Source organism: Lactuca saligna, chromosome 6 (genome assembly GCF_052625555.1).
Source record: "Lactuca saligna cultivar CGN05327 chromosome 6, ASM5262555v1, whole genome shotgun sequence".
In the NCBI taxonomy this organism is placed as follows: Eukaryota; Viridiplantae; Streptophyta; class Magnoliopsida; order Asterales; family Asteraceae; genus Lactuca; species Lactuca saligna.
Genome location: NC_136422.1, coordinates 21,230,458 through 21,250,009, shown reverse-complemented (window position 1 = coordinate 21,250,009; position 19,552 = coordinate 21,230,458). Strand labels below are relative to the sequence as shown.

Here is a 19,552-nt window from a genome sequence, read left to right as displayed (position 1 = left end):
AAATAAATAAATTCTTTAACTTTAGGCTGATTTAAGAAGTATCAAAATCTTTGAAAATATATTATGATGTATTTAACTTTAGTTGGAAACTATATCCAAAATAAATAATTCCTAGAAACCGTAATTTCTTAAATATTTTGTTTTCTTAGTTAGAGTTTTGTTTACTTATCTCAAAAACTTCAAAAGAGATCTCGAACTTACCAAAATACGAGCAAAACAGAAATATAAATGTTAAACGATGGTAGAAAGTGCAAAATATCAAAATATTAATACTTGCATCTACTAGACATTTTCAATTTTCATTCGTAACTAGGGAAGACCCCGCTTTGCAGGGTTGGATATACCAAAGAAAACGACATGATTGGATAAGTGTATTGTATGATGTTATATGTTTAGCGGTATGCCTCTAAAAATCCAAAATGAAACAATGATCCTCAAAAGTGAAAACCACCGGATATGCAGGGTGGTTGGCAGTTTGACTTGTTTTCGAATAGAGTTGACTCGTTTGACAATGGATTCGTTTAACCAGCCAAGACGGTATGACATGTCAATCACCATTACCTGAAATTACAAAAATACCCTCAGAAATATAGATCAATATTTTAACCAGGAAAATATGTTTACCGTATCAGCTACAACTACTTCTCTATGAGGCCAGCTGCAACTACTTCTCTATGAAGACAGTGTCCATACCCATAGCTAGTTTATATAGCCTATACCCAAAAAAGTATAAGAACAAAGACAATTACTTTATTTTATTTTTATTTTCTTAAAAAAAAAAAGAGGGGGGGGGGGGGGGGGGGGGGGAATAAGTATTAGGGAAACTAAAAAATGGGTTTTATTTAGAAAAGTCTTGTTATTTTAGAAAATTTTTTTGATAAAGTCTTGAATGTTTTTGTTTTTGAAGAAAAAAAAGTCTTAATTATTTTAGGAAAATCATATAATCTGTCATTTCCTATTGAAACAAAATAAATGGTTTTTTCGTTAATTTGAGTAAAATGTTAAACAATAGAGACTTTTCTGTTAACAAAAAAAACATTTACGACTTTATCAAAAAAACTTACTCAAAATAATGAGACTTTTCTATATAAAACTCATTAAAAAATAAATAAAAAGTATAAGAATAAAGATTTTTTTGGAAAAAATAAATAAGTAAGCATTAGCCAAAAAGTATAAAAAATATAATTGTTTTTAAAAAGGAAAATGATTTGTAGAATGTTTTTGAAAGGAATTAAATATGTAAAGGGAATCCAACAAATTGAAATTGAGGTGTTTGGTTGGTATAAGCCATATAATGGTTAAAGGGATTCATTCTATCTTTTTTTTTTTTTTTTTTTTAATTATTATTGAAATACCAAAATTCCCTTATTAGCGATATACTGAAAATAAAAAGAAATAATAATTATAAATGAACTAAAAATCTATTCAATTTTATTATTCAATTCCATGGCAATTCCTGCTAACCAAAAATTTATTCATATATTTTTTTTTTTTATAAATAAACTTTTATTTATGGCAAATAAATATAACTAAACTTTTTATTTTTTTATTTCAATATATATAGTTAAAGGTATTTTGGTCTTTTAATAAAAAAGGTAGAACCTTCTCGTTTGAATGCTCAAATCCATGTAAACATGGAGTTAAAAGACCCCATGGAATTGGAATTTAATATAATAAATAAATAAATAATAAAATAAAACCCAAAACTCAAATAATAAAATAAAACCCAAAACTCACGTCACCAAATGTATGTTCCAGATTTAGTATCGCCTTTAAACGACTTTTATTCTCATCTTGAGATATGCTTTATAGCATATGCAAAAGCATCAGGATCCATAAAAAACAAAATCACATTCATTAATATATGATCTTTTTATCCTACTTTTTAAAAATTGCAATTTTTGTTTCAGATATTATGATATTAACAAAATAATATATTTACCTAGACATTAAACTTTGCATATTCTTCTGTTGCCACTCAAAAAATGGAACATCTCTAATAAGCCCATACTTGGAGAGTGTTTAGATTACTTTTGAGCATCAAAAGTCTTTCTTGTAGAAGGATTTTTTGTAAAGGTTTTTAAAATGTGTTTGGATTGACAAAATGATTTTTTATTTAATTTTTATAGGTAAAACAATAAAAAAAATAAAAAATAAAAGTGATGTTTTTGTGAATTTTATAAGTTCCTTATTTTCTTCTTACCAAAAGTCATTTCCAAAATATCTTTTGAACTATCCACACAACTTTTGTTTTTCTTTTTTTGTTTTTTTTTTTTAACATTTTGAAAAAGTTAAAAACCAAAAGTTTTTTTTTAAAGCAACCTCAAACACCCTCTTGATGGCCTCAGCAAGACCTAAAGCACACAATGTGGCTGATAAAATGCTCTAATCAAGTTTTTTCCCAATCTATGGTTTATTCCCGTTTTACCCCCAACTAAAGAATCCACCTGGAGTAGCAAATGAAACTCTAATCAACAATGAGATGGCAATTTACGTCTTTTTCACGGATGAGAGAAAAAGGTCCAACTTTTGTCCCATTCTAGTATATTTGTGCCATAACCGTTGTAGGGATTTGAATGAAATTGAAACCACAAAGGAAAGAAGTTGCAGCATATCTACACATGTCACCAATGACACCACCACCAAGGGAAATGAAACATCTAAAAAATACAACCCAAAAATATCAAACTTCACATCAAAACATAAGTCATGTAACTCATAATATTATAAAAAAAAATATGTCAATGTATCAAAACATTTATCAGATATTAGAGTAAATATCCCAAGCCAGAAACTGTGGTGTGTACGATGCGATCACCCCGAGTCCTTCCCTTTGCTAGCTGAAGTACCTGAAACCAAACAGAAAACTGTAAGCACGAAGCTTAGTGAGCTCTCCAAAACTACCACATACAATACACCTATATCAAATAACAGATAATACAACTACGGAACACCGCCCAGCTACATCGGGACGAACCCGTCTACGGACTCCCCGGCATCGGGCTCACTCCGGCATCAGACAACGCCTGGTATTGGGCTCACCCTGGCATCAGGCTTACCCCGACACACACACAACATATCATATATCATATACACATAACATATCATATAACATCTAACTAACATGCATCGGGCTTGCCCTGGAAAACATAACATATAACATCTAATGTCACATCCCTGAACCAGACGGCGGAAACGTCCAGGGCTCATGTGACTAAAAATTGAATAATCATCACAATGAATATAAATGAAACATAACATCATCATCATCACACATGTAATATAAAAACATTCATAGTTTACATTGAGTATTGTTATTGAATATTACATGCCAAATAGTTAAAGTATGATGAAACAAAATAATACTAAATATCCGATAGTTTGTTCAGCTCAACCTGCTTCAACGGTTTCCTGAGAATACAAGTTAATTTAAAAAGGTCAACATAAAAATGTTGGTAAGTTCATAAGCATATTTGTGAAAATGATTTGTATAACTTTGAAACCACCAGAAAATCCTATATTTTCTGAAAACAATTTAGTATGCTTGTGTCAGATGTTGTATTAATGCATGTCTGTTATGGTTTATTAGAATGGATCAAGATATTACTGAAATTATAAGGAGAATGTATAGAGAATGCCTCCAGACAACTTGATGTTGTCTGTAAACGAGAATACTGTCGTACCAACCCTCGAGGTTTAGTACCAGTACGAGTATGTTTCTGAGTAATCCAAGAGAAAAGAGAATGTCCCCAGACAACCCGATGTTGTCTGCAATGGAGAATGTTGCCGTACCAACCCTCGAGGTTGAGTACCAGTACATGTATGAAGTTGATTTCCCATGATTGATAAAATGGTAATGGATCTCTATGTAAGTCGTTATAATCAAGCATGATAATGACTATTTCGCCTGTCTTGGAATTTTTACAAATGCCGGTTTTGATTAAGATTTTGTCACCCTAAACTGGTCACAACTCAGGTGTGAAGGAGTCACCCCCGTATAGATCTATACACACATTCTCTCTCTCTCTCTCTCTCTCTCTCTCTCTCTCTCCAGGAGACTCTGGTTACAACTTATAGACTACGGCCGACACTTATTGGTGCCGATCGATATTTTCTCACTAAGTTCCCAATATTACCCCATGAATTTGATGGCATTGATTACAACTCGTTTGATGTTTACATAGTATAGAGTAAAGCCTAACAAACACGAAAAAGGACGTTATGGCCCACTAATCATTTGTGTCATTTATAGGTTGTCGAGTATGCTTATGGACATGTTAACCCATCAAACATACGTTTGATTTGGATCATACTAGCAATGCAAATAGGCCACTAAGGCCCAATAGCATGTAAAAGCCATAGAGGGTCCCGTAGGCATGTAATTGGGTTACCGAAAGCCCAATAAACATGTTTTGATTATATTGGGTCTAATAATTGTGAAATTGGACCACGAAGGCCCAATGGTCACAATGAATAACATTAGACCCAATCATTGTATCATTTATCCGTTCTTCGATATGTTTGTAATATAGAATTCATTTTACGCTTAGTATTTATTTTCAATAGTAAAACACTTGACATTGGATTGTAACGGCACTTTGGTTATAAACACACACACACACACACACACACACACACATATATATATATATATATATATATATATATATATATATATATATATATATATATCATGAACTTAATATCTTTGGCCCAATTGTTTTAATATTAACATATTTGACCCCAAAATATTCATTTCACCATTTCAGCTCATTTTTCATAAAAATTACATTCTTGACCCAATAAGCCAAAATTTTCTCATTCTGGCCCAATCTTAGTAAAAATAATACTTTAGTCACCATTTTGTTCAAATCTTGTGTTTATGGCTAATTTTTGGTAAAAGTAACATTTTTAACTCTTTTTTTGTCAAAAATATCATTTTTAGCTTGATTTTTGTGAAAATACACATTTTCCTGGTTTTAACCTTTCTAACTCGGTTGTTGGAAAATTTGTAGAAAAATTATAGTAAGTCGAAATTTGGATCCGTAAACTCTAGAAGTTTGGAAAATTTGTCTACTTTGTTTACAATTTCTCTCATAATTTTTAATGGCCTCAAACTAGTGTGAAATTGCTCACCTTCACAGGTTGGTCCGAAATTATTTCAAATGTGATAGGTAGTTTTGTAAAATGCACCTAAAATTGTAAAAAAAAAAATCGTATGAAAACGTGAGAGTAGTCATTTTAAAGGTATAAATCTGAGCTTTTTGCATGTAAAATAGTTTTGAAAAATATTATCATTAAGGTGGTCAAAACAGTCCGAGATTGGACCAAAACTTTACCGTCAAGGGCTGATTTGTGAGTTTAGTTTATAGATCTTTGAACACAACACTCATTTTTGCTATTTTAAGTGTATAAATACCAAATCTACAAGTTTACATGTATTATATGTGATAACACATATTTTTCTCAAGGTTTTTAAGAAGATACAAGTGATAAACTTCATGTTCTTAACATATTTTTAGATCTGTGAAGTAAACAACACATAATCACCAAATAATTCATGAAAACACACATACTCATGCATATACACATAGATCTACACAAAACAACTTGTATTCTCCCCCAACAACCAAGTAAAAAGCGAAAATAGGGGGTATGAACTCACCTTGGGGTGTTGGATTTGGTTTTGGGTGAAGAGATGAGTAGATCTCAGCCCTAGCAAACTCCTTGAGGATGTTTTCAAACTTAAAGGGTTCTAGGGGGTTAGATCATGAAATAAACTATGTAAGAAAGAGTTCTTAGCTTTAAGATGGAAAGTAGATTTTTATGCATAATAACAACTTACCAAGAGGTCAAACTTAAAGGGTTCTAGGGGTTAGATCATGAAATAATCTTGTATGGGTTAATAGGCTCCAAAATAACTCTTTATAAGGGGCAAGGCAATTTGTTGCTCAAATGCTATTCCACTCAAAGTTCAATGTTGGGTTTGGCGAGTTTCATTAGGGAGAATTCTAATAGAAGGCATGCTACATGCGAGGGGAATCTCAGTCAATAATCCCATATGCTCCCTCTGTGAGAAAGAACCAAAAATTGTTGATCATTTACTTTCTAATTGTGAGTTCACTCATACAGTAAGGGAATGGGTTTTTAAGTGGATAGGAATAAGCCTTATGCAGTTCAACAATGTCACAACTTTCCTGGATCAAGCTGCTTCATGGGGGAATTTCCCTAGGAAAAACAGATCATCAACTCCATCTTCTACGGTTTACTTTAGAATGTTTGGTTGGTAAGAAACGATATAGTCTTCAAGAGATTAAGGAATTCAACCACAAGAATTGCTAATAGCATAATTGCCTCACCATACTTATGGTGTAAGCACAGGTGCAATGGTAGTTGTGGAAGTTGGATCGAATAGAGTTTCTCCTTTTTTCCAATACTCTAATCTTTATACTTATCTCATGATACTATTTCTACTTGTATTCTGTATAAGTCTTAGCTTCTTGCTAGGTCTTTGTTTTCATTATATATATATATATATATATATATATATATATATATATATATATATATATATATATATATTTGCCCTTTAAAAAAAAATCAAACTCTAACGTATATAATGACATCCATTTAAAAAAGACAAAATTACAAAAATGGTCATTGTGGTTGGTAATTTTATGTGCTTTTGGTTCAAAACAAAATGTTGGTGTACCACTGGTCCAAAATTGGATATTTCTATTGTTTTTGGTCCCTATCTACTTAAAAAGACCATTATACCATTATAATTTGTTTTTCCATTTTTTATTATCTATTTTTATTCAAAATAAAAAACCACCACTATCTCGTCTCTCTCTCTCTCTCTCTCTCTCTCTCTCTGAATCTTCATTTGGGTTCTTTAACTTCCTCTTCTTAAAGACACACACAAAATACACAAAATTAGGAAGATCCTCGTCTGATGGAGAAAAAGAAATACGAATAGGAACAACTCCAAAGTCGATCAATGGTCTAGTGGCCAATTCGCGAGTAGGGACGAGCAACACAAGAGGTCGTCGCCTCTTGTCATTCATTGGGAAGAGAAATTGCCGCCTCTCGGTGTTTTACTCATCCGGAGTGGAGGATAAAGCGAGGGTAGCAATGGCTGCCTAAGCAGCTCTTGTGCTCTTCAGTCTCGGAAGAAGGATACGAAGGAAGGGGTTCGGTGTGGCTAGGGGTTTCGAAGGGAAGGAGGCCAGAAAAGAGTTCAGACAAGAAGCACGATGTCGTAGGTGGTTCGGTGGCATCTTCTTTGACGGGAGAAGAAGAGATGTGCGAGAGGTGAGGCTACTGTCTCGATGGCTCACCGAAGCACCACTATAGCCGGTGGTTCATGACAGAGGACAAAGAAATAGGCCGAAAATCAAGGAAGAAAGGTAAGAATTTTTTTTCCAGCTTTGTTTTAATTAACATCAGTGGAAATGGGGAAAAGGATGCCATTTTCTTGATTTCATAGGTAATCAGCCACTCTAATGGTGTGTGTTCTTGAGAGTTAATCAAAGATGAATAAAGAACAACCTCAAAATCCTTAGGATGTTTGGGTGTTTCATTTGACAACTTTATTTAAGGAAGGAAACACGTTTCCTTTATGTGTAGTTTTGTATAAGATATTTTTATTTTGTGGTGGGTTTATTTTGTTTATAGAGAGAGAGAGAGAGAGAGAGAGAGAGATATTTTGTATTTGTTTTTCATTTTATTATAAGAATAAGAAAATAAATAAAAGAAATTAAAATATAACTATTTAAGGGGCATATTAGTGATTTTAGGTGGGATGTGGACCAAAAACACAAGAAAATACAACCATAGGGACCAAAACCACACAAAATATCTAAAATTGGACCAGTGGTGCACCAACATTTCGTTTTCGACCAAAACTACAGAATTTTGCCAACCACAAGGATCATTTTTGCAATTTTGTCTTCAAAAAATATGACTATGTTGTCAAATCACTTCCTTCTCATTTGCCATTTGTATGTATAAATAAGGCTTACTGATTATCAATCTTACTTCTTCCAACTCTCTTTCAATGGTTACTAGTTATCTTGAAGGTAAACTTCTTGCTCATTTCTTCTTATTTTTCATGTTCGTTGATCATGAGCAAAAACGCACTCTGTTCCCATTCTAGCATCATCGTTCCTTCCGACAGGGACTTCGTTGATCAAAAGATATCGTCTTACGAAGAGACTTGCTCTTTTGATAATGAGGGCATCAAATCCTTGAAAGCAAGTGTGGTTTTTCTCGTTGGTACTATTTTTAAGTCTTTTAATGCTCTAGTTCAACCAGATTTTGTTTCCCCTACTTGGATTTGCTTTCCTGAGTATCATTTTTCCTTAGGTGTGACTTACCCTTTTTCTAATGTCGTTTCTAAATTCTTTGAGGTCACCAAAATTTCCTACATCCTAACTATGCCAACGATCCGGAGGATCCTTTTTTGGGTCGTCCGTAAATCATAATCAAGAATTCACAAATTATTCATCGTTATCATCTCTCTCACATATTAGCCACAAAACTTGTTTTTAATCTAAGTATTACCCCAAATGGCTAGATTTTAACTCACATTACTCCCTATATGATTTATTGTTTTACACAAATCACAAATATTTTACTTTCATCACAATTAAGGCTTCAAGCACAAAACAGGAATGTAATTTCAAATTTCCAACATGCCTTAACTTCCACATCATGAACTTTTCATCTTAAAGTGTCATGACAGTTACTCATTAACACACAATTTCACAAATAAATACCAAATTAAATCCCAAAATATCATAATTTCATATAGACAAAACTTCAAAAATGGTCTCTATGGTTTCCGAAAATATCAAGTTTAGTCCATAAGTTCAAAAAACCTCACGGATTGTCCATGTGGTTTCAAAACTTTTAACATTTGGTCCTCCCAGCTCACTCCCTTAAATTTTGGCCGTTAAGTAAAGAGCATTTCTGTCTTTTCACTACTACAAGGACTATTTATGAAGTTTTGCCTTATATATATATATATATATATATATATATATATATATATATATATATATATAATACTAGCCGTTACCCGCGCCAAGCGACGGGTGTGACAATGGTGGCTAAATGTTGAAAGATGAATTAAACCCTAGAAATGGAAACGTCGGCGATATATATCCAAGTTTGTGAACAGAAATTGCGAGATTTGAGGAAATACGGAGATAAGGAATGAACCGGGTCAAAATAGCCTAAGAATAGGGGATAAGAGATTTAACATTTTCAACTGTTGACCATATGTACTCTACTCTTTTTGTAATGCATAAATTGATTGTACAAATGCATTGTATGGTTGTACGACTTAAAATTCAGCGTTTGACCAAAAAATGTTTTATAAGGTAATTAAGATTAAAGGTATATATATATATATATATATATATATATATATATATATATATATATATATATATATATATATATATATCGTTTTCTTTTCCGTCTCAAGAACATCACAAGGAAACCAAATATCCACCCACTGCTATTTCCCTCTCGTTCGTATCTCATCGGGCGACCAAATTCAGGATTATATTAAATTATCAATGATAATAGGACTCGACCAAACTAAATTAATTGGTTGATTTTGGTGTTGAGAGAAGGAAATTTTGCTTAAAAACCAAAAGTTTGAGTCGATGATTTCCCTCTCGTTCTGTATTCAAGTTTGATTATGCAGGAGGTAAACATCCTCCTGTGTCTTCTTCGTTCTCAATATATCGTACCAGAGAAAAAAAAAAAGAAACTAATTTTCGTGGCTTTGAATGTAGAACTCGACTTGAGTTTATCATTTACGAAGGGTTTAGGAGGATTTATGGGGGAGTAGCAGCAGCCGCACAGGTGGTGATGGTGGTGCTTTGGAACAACAATGGGGGCGTCAGGAGGCCACTCTCGTGGTCTTCTGATGCCCTGTTCTTGCTTCCTTCGACTGTATTCAATGAAGGGAGTGTGGAGAAGGTCCATAAGTAGCTTAAGGGTAGGCAGGGACAGGATCCCCCTGATAGCTATTGTTATCCATTGAAATCAGTGATAAAATCCAATCCACAGTGCTTATGTATTATGATAAGCAATCAAGGTACTAAAAATGCTGAGAATGTTGGTATCAATGTCACTAAGGCCCAAGAATTACTAGCAAGATCTGGTCAACATGTCAACCCGATCTCATGCATCACCTCCACCTCTAAGACTACTCCAGGTATCACGATCGGATCGATCATACATTCCCCGACCTTTTTCTATCTTTCTTGTTTCTCTTCAGCAAACTTATAATCTTCATGTGTGTTTCAGGTACAAGTGATTCCCAAAGCTTAGGAAATTCCATGGTCTACTTATTGTACCCGTTGATGCTAATCGCAGCTGTATATGCTTGATCCATTTTATTTTATTTTTTTGTTGCATGATTAAACTGAATGTACACAGGAGGTGGCGTTGGGCAGTAGGAGGTTGCTTTGGTGGCCTTCTGCTTCTTCTTTCTTGCTTAAAATTGCTAGTGAAAACAAATGGGATGAGGAAGAGAGCTATGGTGATCGAAAACAACAGCAACAAAGGGTTGGGGATGTGCTCTCCGGTGGTAGCAGCGAAGGGTGGGGTTGTGGCAGTTTGGTGGCAGCAAAGTGGATGCCACCTCTTCCTTCCTTTTTCTGGGCAGAAATAAATGAGAGGGAGATGTGAGGTGGTGTTTGGGGTGACGTTTTTGATTAGAAGAGGGAGGTATAAGGGTGGTTTTGGGTGGTGGGTTATGGTTGTTTCTTGGTTGGAGAGAGAGAGAGAGAGAGAGAGAGAGAGAGAGAGAGAGAGAGAGAGAGAGAGAGAGAGAGATGCATAGGTGGGCCCCCTTTATATTAATATATATATATATATATATATATATATATATATATATATATATATATATATATATATATATATATAAGACAAAACTTCATAAATGGTCCCTGTAATAATGAAATGACCGAAATACCCTTCACTTAACGGCCAAAAGCTAACAGAGTTAACGAAAATGATCATTTGTTAAAAGTTTTGAAACCACAGGGACGATCCGTGAGGTTTTTTGAACTTAGGGACTAAACTTGATATTTTCGGAAACCATAGGAACCATTTTTGAAGTTTTGTCTTTCATATAAGACTGTGTGTCTCCCTAAGAACACTAAAAGAAGCCATTTTCATCTCAATTGCAATTCCTGTACCAATTCAATTTATGCACAACAAGAAGAAGAAAATACACGAACCAAATCCAACCCCTCTCTTAAACTGCTTAAACTGTAATAATACCTTCATCAATGTCCTATTTTTCATCACTTTGAATAAAATAAGAAAAAATATAACATAATTCCTCTATATGTTAAACCCGAAAAATATCCCCTAATATCATATCTTGTATTCAAGCTCCCCAGTTTGGGATGTTCTCCGATGCCTCATTCACCATTTTCACTAGTGTAACCTACAATTTTTATAAATTAAGAAATTTTCAAAAAGTAAAATAAAATTATAATATGGTGATGAATTTGTAATTTAAAAAAAAAAAAAAAAAAAAAAAAAAAGCTTACCACACTTTCAGGGACACCAGGTGGAGGAAGTGGAAGGTTTTTTGGAGGGTAGATTGTGTCAAATGATCTTTTATCAAATCTCCACTCTCCAATTTTTCCATATGTCAATTTACCCTATAAATACCAACATACTTATCAACTTTTTTTCTCAAATTAAATGAAAAAACAAAACTTATTATTTATTATTGACTTTTTTATGTACACTACAATTAATACCTTCATATCATAATCACATCCATACGTGTAGTGAATAATAAACTTCTCCCCAATTTCCGTATCCCATGGTGGCTAATTCATATATACACAAACAAGGGAAAAATAAAAAATATTATTATTCATGAACAAAAAATATAATGGTTTTTTGGTAATTTTCCAAAAATAAACAAACCTGAAGCATGAAGTCTTTATGTAAGATGTTTCCAACATCATGCAAAGCAGATGAAACAGCATAAGCATACCTACATATAAAAATCATTATTTTTAATTTTGAAAAGTTTAAAATCATAAAATATTTATAAATACATTAAACTAAGTGTAAATAATTAAATTACATTTCAAGAACCCAACCGAAAGCCTTATCAGCTTCAGGGTCTTTTTTCATGGCCAAAGACACATTCATCCATGTGGGAGCTATCTTTTTAAGAGATTCCTAATTTCAAAACAAGGTAAATAATCAAATGTCACATTAAACAAAATTTTCAATTTGCAAATGATTATTATATAATTGAAATTTATGTACCTTTCCAACGATAACAGGTGAATTTCCTATAGGGTCAATATTGGTAATTGGCCCTTTTTCTTCTGGGTAGAATTTTCTAAGAATTGACTCGTATTTTTTAGGCTCAATGTAGAAAAAAGGAAAAGCTGCTCCAAGCCCATTTTTGGATAAATTTGGTATTGGTTTTACAATAACATGATCTGGCTCTGACATTAATATATAGCTGCATAAATTTTTATAAAAAAAATATTCAAGATTTGGATTTTTATAAATGTACAAAATGAATTTATGTTTTCACTTACTCTTCTTTAATGTCGACTTGTTGTAGCCATTGCACAAATGCCCATGGTCGATTGAGGACTATATAACCCTGAAATATACAAAAATTTTATCAGTGAAAATCAAAATCAGGGTAGTTGAGTAGTAGCCATTAATATTTACTTCAAATGAACTTGTGGGTTTCTCTATATCTAAGCATACACAAATATTAATTACTCTAAATCTCTCAAAGTAGAAAGTCCCATTTTGATTATGAAGTTCAAAATTGTCAGAATTTCCCTACTTTAAATTGATGTTTAGATTACAATTACATTTAGATTCAGGACATTGGGTTTTTACACAGAAATATGTCTTTCGTTGTAACAGAATTTTGATTAATTGTCAATGTAGGTATCGGAAGTTTCTCGAAGTTAAACATTCATGTCAATTTTGACTTTACAAGTCAAAATTGGACTTCCATTGATGGATAAACCTAATTTCCTAGGTAAAATGAGCCGGAAAATGAATGAATTACTTGAATTGAAAGATATAGATACGATGGTTACGAGAATTATACCTGATCTGTTCCAGCTGGAAGTGGCTGAGCAACAAAAGTCGGGATCTCATCCATGAACTGATCGGGTTTTCCAGAATGTAAGATCCTCGTAAATCCGCCCATTTCGCAATTCATTCCGCCGTTTTCCTTCATCTTCTTAAACCAATAGTACATGATCCTAGTCTGCCATGTGTTATAAACAGAATCAGACGCAGTAACTGCAGTATGAAACATCCTCTTCTTATCGGCCAAAGCTGACTTTCTATTCCCAGGCATCTTGATTATCGGGTCAACAGAGAGAACCCCTTGTGATGAGCCTGGGAGTTCTTGCCTGAGTGGAGCATTGGCTGAAATGATGATGTTGTATGTGATTAGAGCTACTGAAAAAGTTATTGTTAGAGTGAAGAAGAAATTCCCACACCCCATGTCGCAATATTCAATTGGTTTGAATCGTGATTGCGTTTTCTACATGTAGGAATTGGGGATTTTGATGGGAGATTTTGGGTTTTTGGAAGGAGAGAAGTGGGTGAAAGGGGGAAGAAGATGAAGAACAAAGTCGTATGGGTTTTGGTTGTAATCCATGGCTGTATGCGCGAGTAGTTGAAGAATATAAAAATGGCCTTTTTGTAAAATTCAACCCTTCTTCAATTATTTTTATTTATTGCAATAAGATTCGATCTAAAAAAACAACCCTCCTTTAATTATTAATTTCAATAAGATTTGATTTAAAAAAACTACAATTATTATTATTTTATATAATAATGTCTTCATGTTAATAAAATCTTGATCTATTTCGAGTAACGTTATATTATTTCACCTACATTAGATAGAATCTTTTATTAAATTGTTTCATTTTATTTTTTGACTTGTAAAAGGATATGTTACTCTTGGTATTGTTTCTTGAGAGTTTGAGAAGGTTTATATCAATAAAGTAAAAAGGTTTTCCATTATTTTGTTACTTATTGAAGAAAGTTCATTGTATACAAATTACCTTTTTCCAACAAAACATGTGCAATGTTTTTCTAAATAACTTTGAAATGATATTTTATCTATGGATAGCTAAACATGCTTTTATATTTAGAATGAATATTTGCAAGATTTAACTTAATATATATCACATAATCACATATTCATCCGCTGATGTGACTTTAAATATTCTGAGTTTATTTGTCTTGTTGAATGATTATCTATGTGATCCACATTTGTGTGTTCTAATTTGACTCGTTTCAAATTGTCCTTTTTCTTCGTTAATTATAAATAATTAAATACATTTACGATAAACGTAAAACAAAATTTTACGCTTTATAATTTAAGTCCCTTGAGCAATTATATTCAATAATAGATAGTTTTAATAGATAGTTTTACTGGCATAGTCAATTGCATCGATAAAATATATACGACCAAAAAAAAATTATCAATCTATAAGTTATCGTAATAAAATTTTGAAGTAATAAAAATACATAATGGTTTGATGGATTTTATACGACTTTCCAACATCTATAAGCAATTAAGCATGCAATGCTCGTTTTAATTTATGTGGTTAAGAATATAATTGTACTTAAATAGTCCAGTTTACAAATTAGATTGTGATATTATGAGTGAAAGTAGGTATATATATATATATATATATATATATATATATATATATATATATATATATATATATATATATATATATATATATATATATAGGAAAAGTGAATATACCCTTAAGATATATAAGCTTAGGTATCCAAACTCACCATAATACTTCGTTTTGTTTGATATAATCATTATAATGTTCTTAAACTTCAACCCCTAATTTGATTTACTTATAGGATTTTCGAAATTTCACTATTATCTTCCTCTTACATCACATATTTATGTCGAACACCTACTAGGCTATATATATTATAATTAAAAATGAAAATTATATAAAAGGAAGATAAATGTAAAATTTATAAAAATTTTAGAATTAAATCAAGTTAAAAGTTGAATTAGAAGAACATTGGATAATTACAATGTATATATATGATACAAAACGATATAATATGGTGAGTTTTGGTACCTAAGCTTATATACTCTTAAGGATATATTTCCTTTTCCATATATATATATATATATATATATATATATATATATATATATATATATATATATATATATATATATATATATATATACCAACCCAAATTGTATGGTGTTTTTATAGGTTTTTTAGTTAAAAGAATGCAAGTTTGGAATGAAAATAACGGGTTGGATACTTTGACATGTAATGGGCCATAAGCCCATAATCACAACTATGTTCACAATGGGCCAAAAAATCATATTTGTGATGATATTTAATGGGTTATAATCCTATATCATATTTGGGTTGATATTTCGTTTTGATTTAGAAAATATTACGTCGAGGATGAGATGGTCTTATTAAAAAAAAGAAGATAAAAGCTTAAAAAAAGATTGGTGTGTAAAAAAATGTCAAAAACGCAAATGCATGCATTTGATGAGATGGTCTTATTAAAAAAAAAAAAAAAGCTTAAAAAAGATTGATGTAAAAAAATGACAAAAACGCAAATGCATGCATTTGCAAATGTGGTAGATATTGTCAAAAAGTAATCATCAAACGACAATTATTCAACACCAAATCATTATAAAATAACTCTTTTTGACCTAAAAAGGCAATAAACGATAACTTATACTAAACCTATACGTTAATTGATGCCATAGGACAAAACTTGGAATTTACTTTTATTGAATTATAAGTTCATGAAAGCTATTCTTTTAATTCTTATAACTTGTAGATTTGTACCTCAATTGTAAATTATTTTAACTTCTATATAAAATTCAAATTTTACATACCCGAAAGTCAAACCCATGTTGGCCAAAATAGTATTTCCATGTCACTGTGTCATTGTTCATTATAAAAACCATAAGATTTGTGCGAGGGTTATTCAAATAAAGAACACACAAGAATTAACGATGTTTACATGATCAAAGTAGTTCAAACAAAATATATGTCACATGCATTACTAATTACTAAATATTAATCACCACATGCTATCTTATTATGTACATGTACATCCCCTTATCCTATTCACACAAAACTGATAGATACATAAGCGTATCCGAAATTTCAGTTTTTTAGTCATATACATGACTCTCAAAGCTCAAACTTCTTAACCTTACACCATTTTCATCTTCTCTTCAAACCTTCAACTAGATCTTTCTTGAAACTACATGCAATATCATCATTCCATTGATAAATGTGCTTAGTTTAACATGTTATGATCATTGCTTTTATCACCTGCATTGCTTCTTTTTGTGATTAGGGTTAGTGGGTATTCAATATTCATCACATTTTCATGAAATTTTTTTATAAATCTAATAAATGGTTGCGTTAATAAGATGTAATACCTTTTGCGTTTAGTCTTCAAGACTGTAGAAGAAGAAGGATTGCTATGCCAATTTCGCTTCCTTTGATTAATAAACCAATTGTTTATCTGCTTCAATTGCAACCCCGTTTCCTGTACCAATCTTGCCTTATCTTCTTCCTGTAAATTGTAAACGCGTCAAAAAAAAGTCAACGATTTTGACTCGAAATAGTCAAAATGATGGTGAATTAATGGTGAATTTGGAAGACTCACGGTGGGGTATGGCCATTTGGCATGTGATTGCCACCATGATTTTAACACAGACGTGGTGTCGCCGGGAAGTTTTCCGGCTCTTCTTTTGCGTAAAATTTCCTCCCTAATATCCACAATCTTCTCCTTGTAACCCTAATATTTACCAAATATATTAAAAAAATTATGAGTTATCTTGGTTTTAATAAGATCTTGTTATCATTAATTTAAATATTTTTGTATATAAAAAGTTAAAATCATAATCGAAATCATGCATAAAATAAAGTTGAATTACTATATTGTATTTACATAAAATATAAAAAGTTATGTGAACATTCGTTTCTTTCATTACTAAAGAACAACCAAACATGATAATTCATCGACATATGAAGTGGTTAAACTTTATAAACTCGTTTTAATTTTACTTTTTTCTTCAATCTATGAGGTGGTATGTACTTGTTTTAATATATTTTTTCCTTTCATTTCCTTTAGGGCACTTAGAGCTTTTTATCTTTTTTTTTCTTGAGTTAAAAAAGCTATAACGAAGAGCTTTTTTTGTCCCCAAAACTTATTTATGTTACTTGTAAAATAACAAGCTCTCTAAGCTCTTACATGGAGCCTTTTCACAAGTATAATAACTTTTAATTCATTTCTATATCTTTTCTATAGGACCCATAAACAAGCTTTATAAAAAAGTTTTTCTATAGTGGATATATTAAGTTTTTCCATTTGTTGAGTTGGTACTAAATATCTTGTTAATGGAAAAACTTAAACTTCCCAATTGTAATTGTTTATGAAGAGAAAGAAAAAGAAACAATGATTTCGTCTATCTTTGGTAAACATGTTTATTTTTCGAGTTTTTCCATCTTTTTTTATATAATTTGTCACGTTTGTAAAACCAAAATATAACTAATTAACAATTAATTCATCATTTTTTACTTATTCCACCAAACATAATCTTAGATATGTTACCTGTTTGAGCTCATGTTTAAGCTCTTGTCTTACACGCTCCATTAACGATCTCTCACTCTCTGTTGGAACAAGAGGCCCGAATCCCATGCTGTCATGTCCATCAAAACTCCCATCAAACAAATTTCCATTATCACTTTCATCCACTTGATCTTCATCATCATCTGACATTGTTGCACCTGTACCTTCTCCAGGTGACACTCCTTTTCAACAACCAAATATAATAATTAATAAACTTTTCATAACATAAAATACAACCAAAAAAACAAAAAAACCAAACCTGTTAAGCTTTGTAACGATTGTTCGATCTCCCAACACGCCATTACTGCTTCCATTGCATGAACACGAACGTGTTGTTGTAGTTGTTCTTTGAAAGAACAAAGTAACAGAACATAATGAGTCTGCGTTTCATGTTTCCAACACCAGATCATAATACAATCAGTTTAAGATTTTATGATTTTAAGATTATAAGATTATAAAGATTAAGAAGAAAGATGCATACCATGAATTGATCAAGTTCTTTATCATCTCCAAGATTACTTTGTCCTTCAAAACCTGAATACTTTGATACAACATGCTGTGATTGTGCTAACTGTGCATCGATTCTGGGTAACTGGTCAACGGGAGTTGCGATTCTCAAACAAGCGACATGAGTTGATAATAATTGTTCATACAGCGGATGTGAGAGTACTTCTGCTTTGTATCTCGCATTTTGCCAGTTAATGTCGCCACCTCCGTCTTCACTCTCCCCTAGCTCGCCTCCGCCATTGTTATCGACCTGTAAATATCGTTGTAGGAATCATATTTGGCTGTGTTTTGAATAACCCAATTGGGAGTTAAACTAATTGGTGTTGGTGGATGTTAAAACAGAGCATCTGTGGTTAAAATTGGGTAGATCTTTCTTTTTACGATGAAAACTGAAAATTGAAAAGTCGGAGATTTCAATCTAACCGGACTGTTGACGATGTTTCTGGATTGATTGTTGTTTAAATCAGGAGAATCATGAGATGACATAGCGGCGATAATCGAATCGTTGGAGACTTGGGTAACGATGTCGTCTCCTCCAACATCACTAACGTTTCTTTGCAGCATCGATCTCGATAGCCACTGGTTATTATTCCCACCTTGTTGATGAGGATGGTGATGATGATGAAGATGCTGTGAAGACGTTGACACTGGCGAATCCGAATTATTGTTGGTTTGCAAGTTGAGGAAATTATTACTCCCGTCGGTAGCCCCACCGGCGTACTGACCTTGTTGCCGGAGAATCGCGCTATTGAGCCAATGGTCTTTTCCGGCAGAACGAGAAGAAGGAGAAGAAGACTGGGCGGCGACGGCGAGGTGATGGTGGTCCGGGAGAATTGTACGAAGGACGGAATTGTTGTCGGTGTCGGAGAAATGTTGCTGTAGAGCCATCTGTTGTTGAAGATGGTTAGGATGAAACGCCATTAAAGAAGTCCGCCGGCGATGATAGGGTAGTGGCCAGTGGGTGAAAATTTGACGACGGCGGAGGTGTTGAAGCAGGCTTTAGCTTCTACAGACGACTACCCACTATAAGATAGTTTGAATGGAGAGAAAAAAGGCTACATATGAAGACGATGAGCAGGTTTTTATAGCTTAGAGACTAGAGAGAGTTATTAGAATAGATACAGTAGAGAGTGGACAGTTGTAGGAAGGAAGATACATGAGTGAAAACAAGAAAGTGACATTGTTGGAAAAACGGAAAAAGTAAACAAAAGGAAAACTACTCCCATCATTCATTTACATATAATTATATTAATCTTAGGTAAAAGAAGATTATATATTTATATAACTCTAATGTAGGTGATAGGCCATGTATATTACGTAGCATAAATACAATCACTTT

At 32.4% G+C, this 19,552-nt stretch overlaps 2 protein-coding genes across 4 annotated transcripts; both read right to left on the bottom strand.

The window, feature by feature from the left end:
- Positions 1–11,186: 11,186 nt before the first annotated feature.
- Positions 11,187–13,721, bottom strand: LOC145002074 (Hyp O-arabinosyltransferase-like protein). The gene is made up of 8 exons (XM_078961375.1): positions 13,139–13,721; positions 12,606–12,673; positions 12,325–12,526; positions 12,137–12,234; positions 11,974–12,043; positions 11,802–11,873; positions 11,586–11,699; positions 11,187–11,479 (listed from the first exon to the last, which is right to left on the bottom strand). The coding sequence occupies exons 1-8, from the start codon at positions 13,541–13,543 to the stop codon at positions 11,420–11,422; spliced, it is 1,089 nt and encodes a 362-aa protein (XP_078817501.1). The 5' UTR covers positions 13,544–13,721; the 3' UTR covers positions 11,187–11,419.
- Positions 13,722–16,031: 2,310 nt separating this feature from the next.
- Positions 16,032–19,352, bottom strand: LOC145000589 (homeobox protein knotted-1-like 2). 3 transcript variants are annotated; one of them, XM_078959844.1, is made up of 7 exons: positions 18,637–19,352; positions 18,188–18,463; positions 17,966–18,086; positions 17,689–17,888; positions 16,741–16,872; positions 16,511–16,647; positions 16,032–16,400 (listed from the first exon to the last, which is right to left on the bottom strand). In XM_078959844.1, exons 1-7 carry the CDS (start codon positions 19,132–19,134, stop codon positions 16,397–16,399), a joined length of 1,368 nt encoding a protein of 455 aa, XP_078815970.1. In that variant the 5' UTR covers positions 19,135–19,352; the 3' UTR covers positions 16,032–16,396. The 3 variants fall into 3 exon arrangements, with proteins under 3 accessions (XP_078815970.1, XP_078815967.1, XP_078815969.1); XM_078959841.1 differs by having other exon boundaries at positions 16,032–16,411; positions 18,637–19,351; XM_078959843.1 differs by having other exon boundaries at positions 16,032–16,408; positions 18,637–19,350.
- Between the last annotated feature and the right edge of the window lie 200 nt (positions 19,353–19,552).

Coding starts and splice junctions, on each gene's coding strand:
- LOC145002074 (XM_078961375.1), bottom strand. CDS start 13,543: ATGGGGTGTGGGAATTTCTTCTTCACTCTAACAATAACTTTTTCAGTA. Junction 12,674..13,138: donor TTCCAGCTGGAACAGATCAG/GTATAATTCTCG, acceptor TGTATATTTCAG/GGTTATATAGTCCTCAATCG. Junction 11,700..11,801: donor GATGTGATTATGATATGAAG/GTATTAATTGTA, acceptor TGGTATTTATAG/GGTAAATTGACATATGGAAA.
- LOC145000589 (XM_078959841.1), bottom strand. CDS start 19,134: ATGGCGTTTCATCCTAACCATCTTCAACAACAGATGGCTCTACAGCAA. Junction 18,087..18,187: donor AAGAACTTGATCAATTCATG/GTATGCATCTTT, acceptor CATGAAACGCAG/ACTCATTATGTTCTGTTACT. Junction 17,889..17,965: donor ATCGTTACAAAGCTTAACAG/GTTTGGTTTTTT, acceptor GTTGTTGAAAAG/GAGTGTCACCTGGAGAAGGT.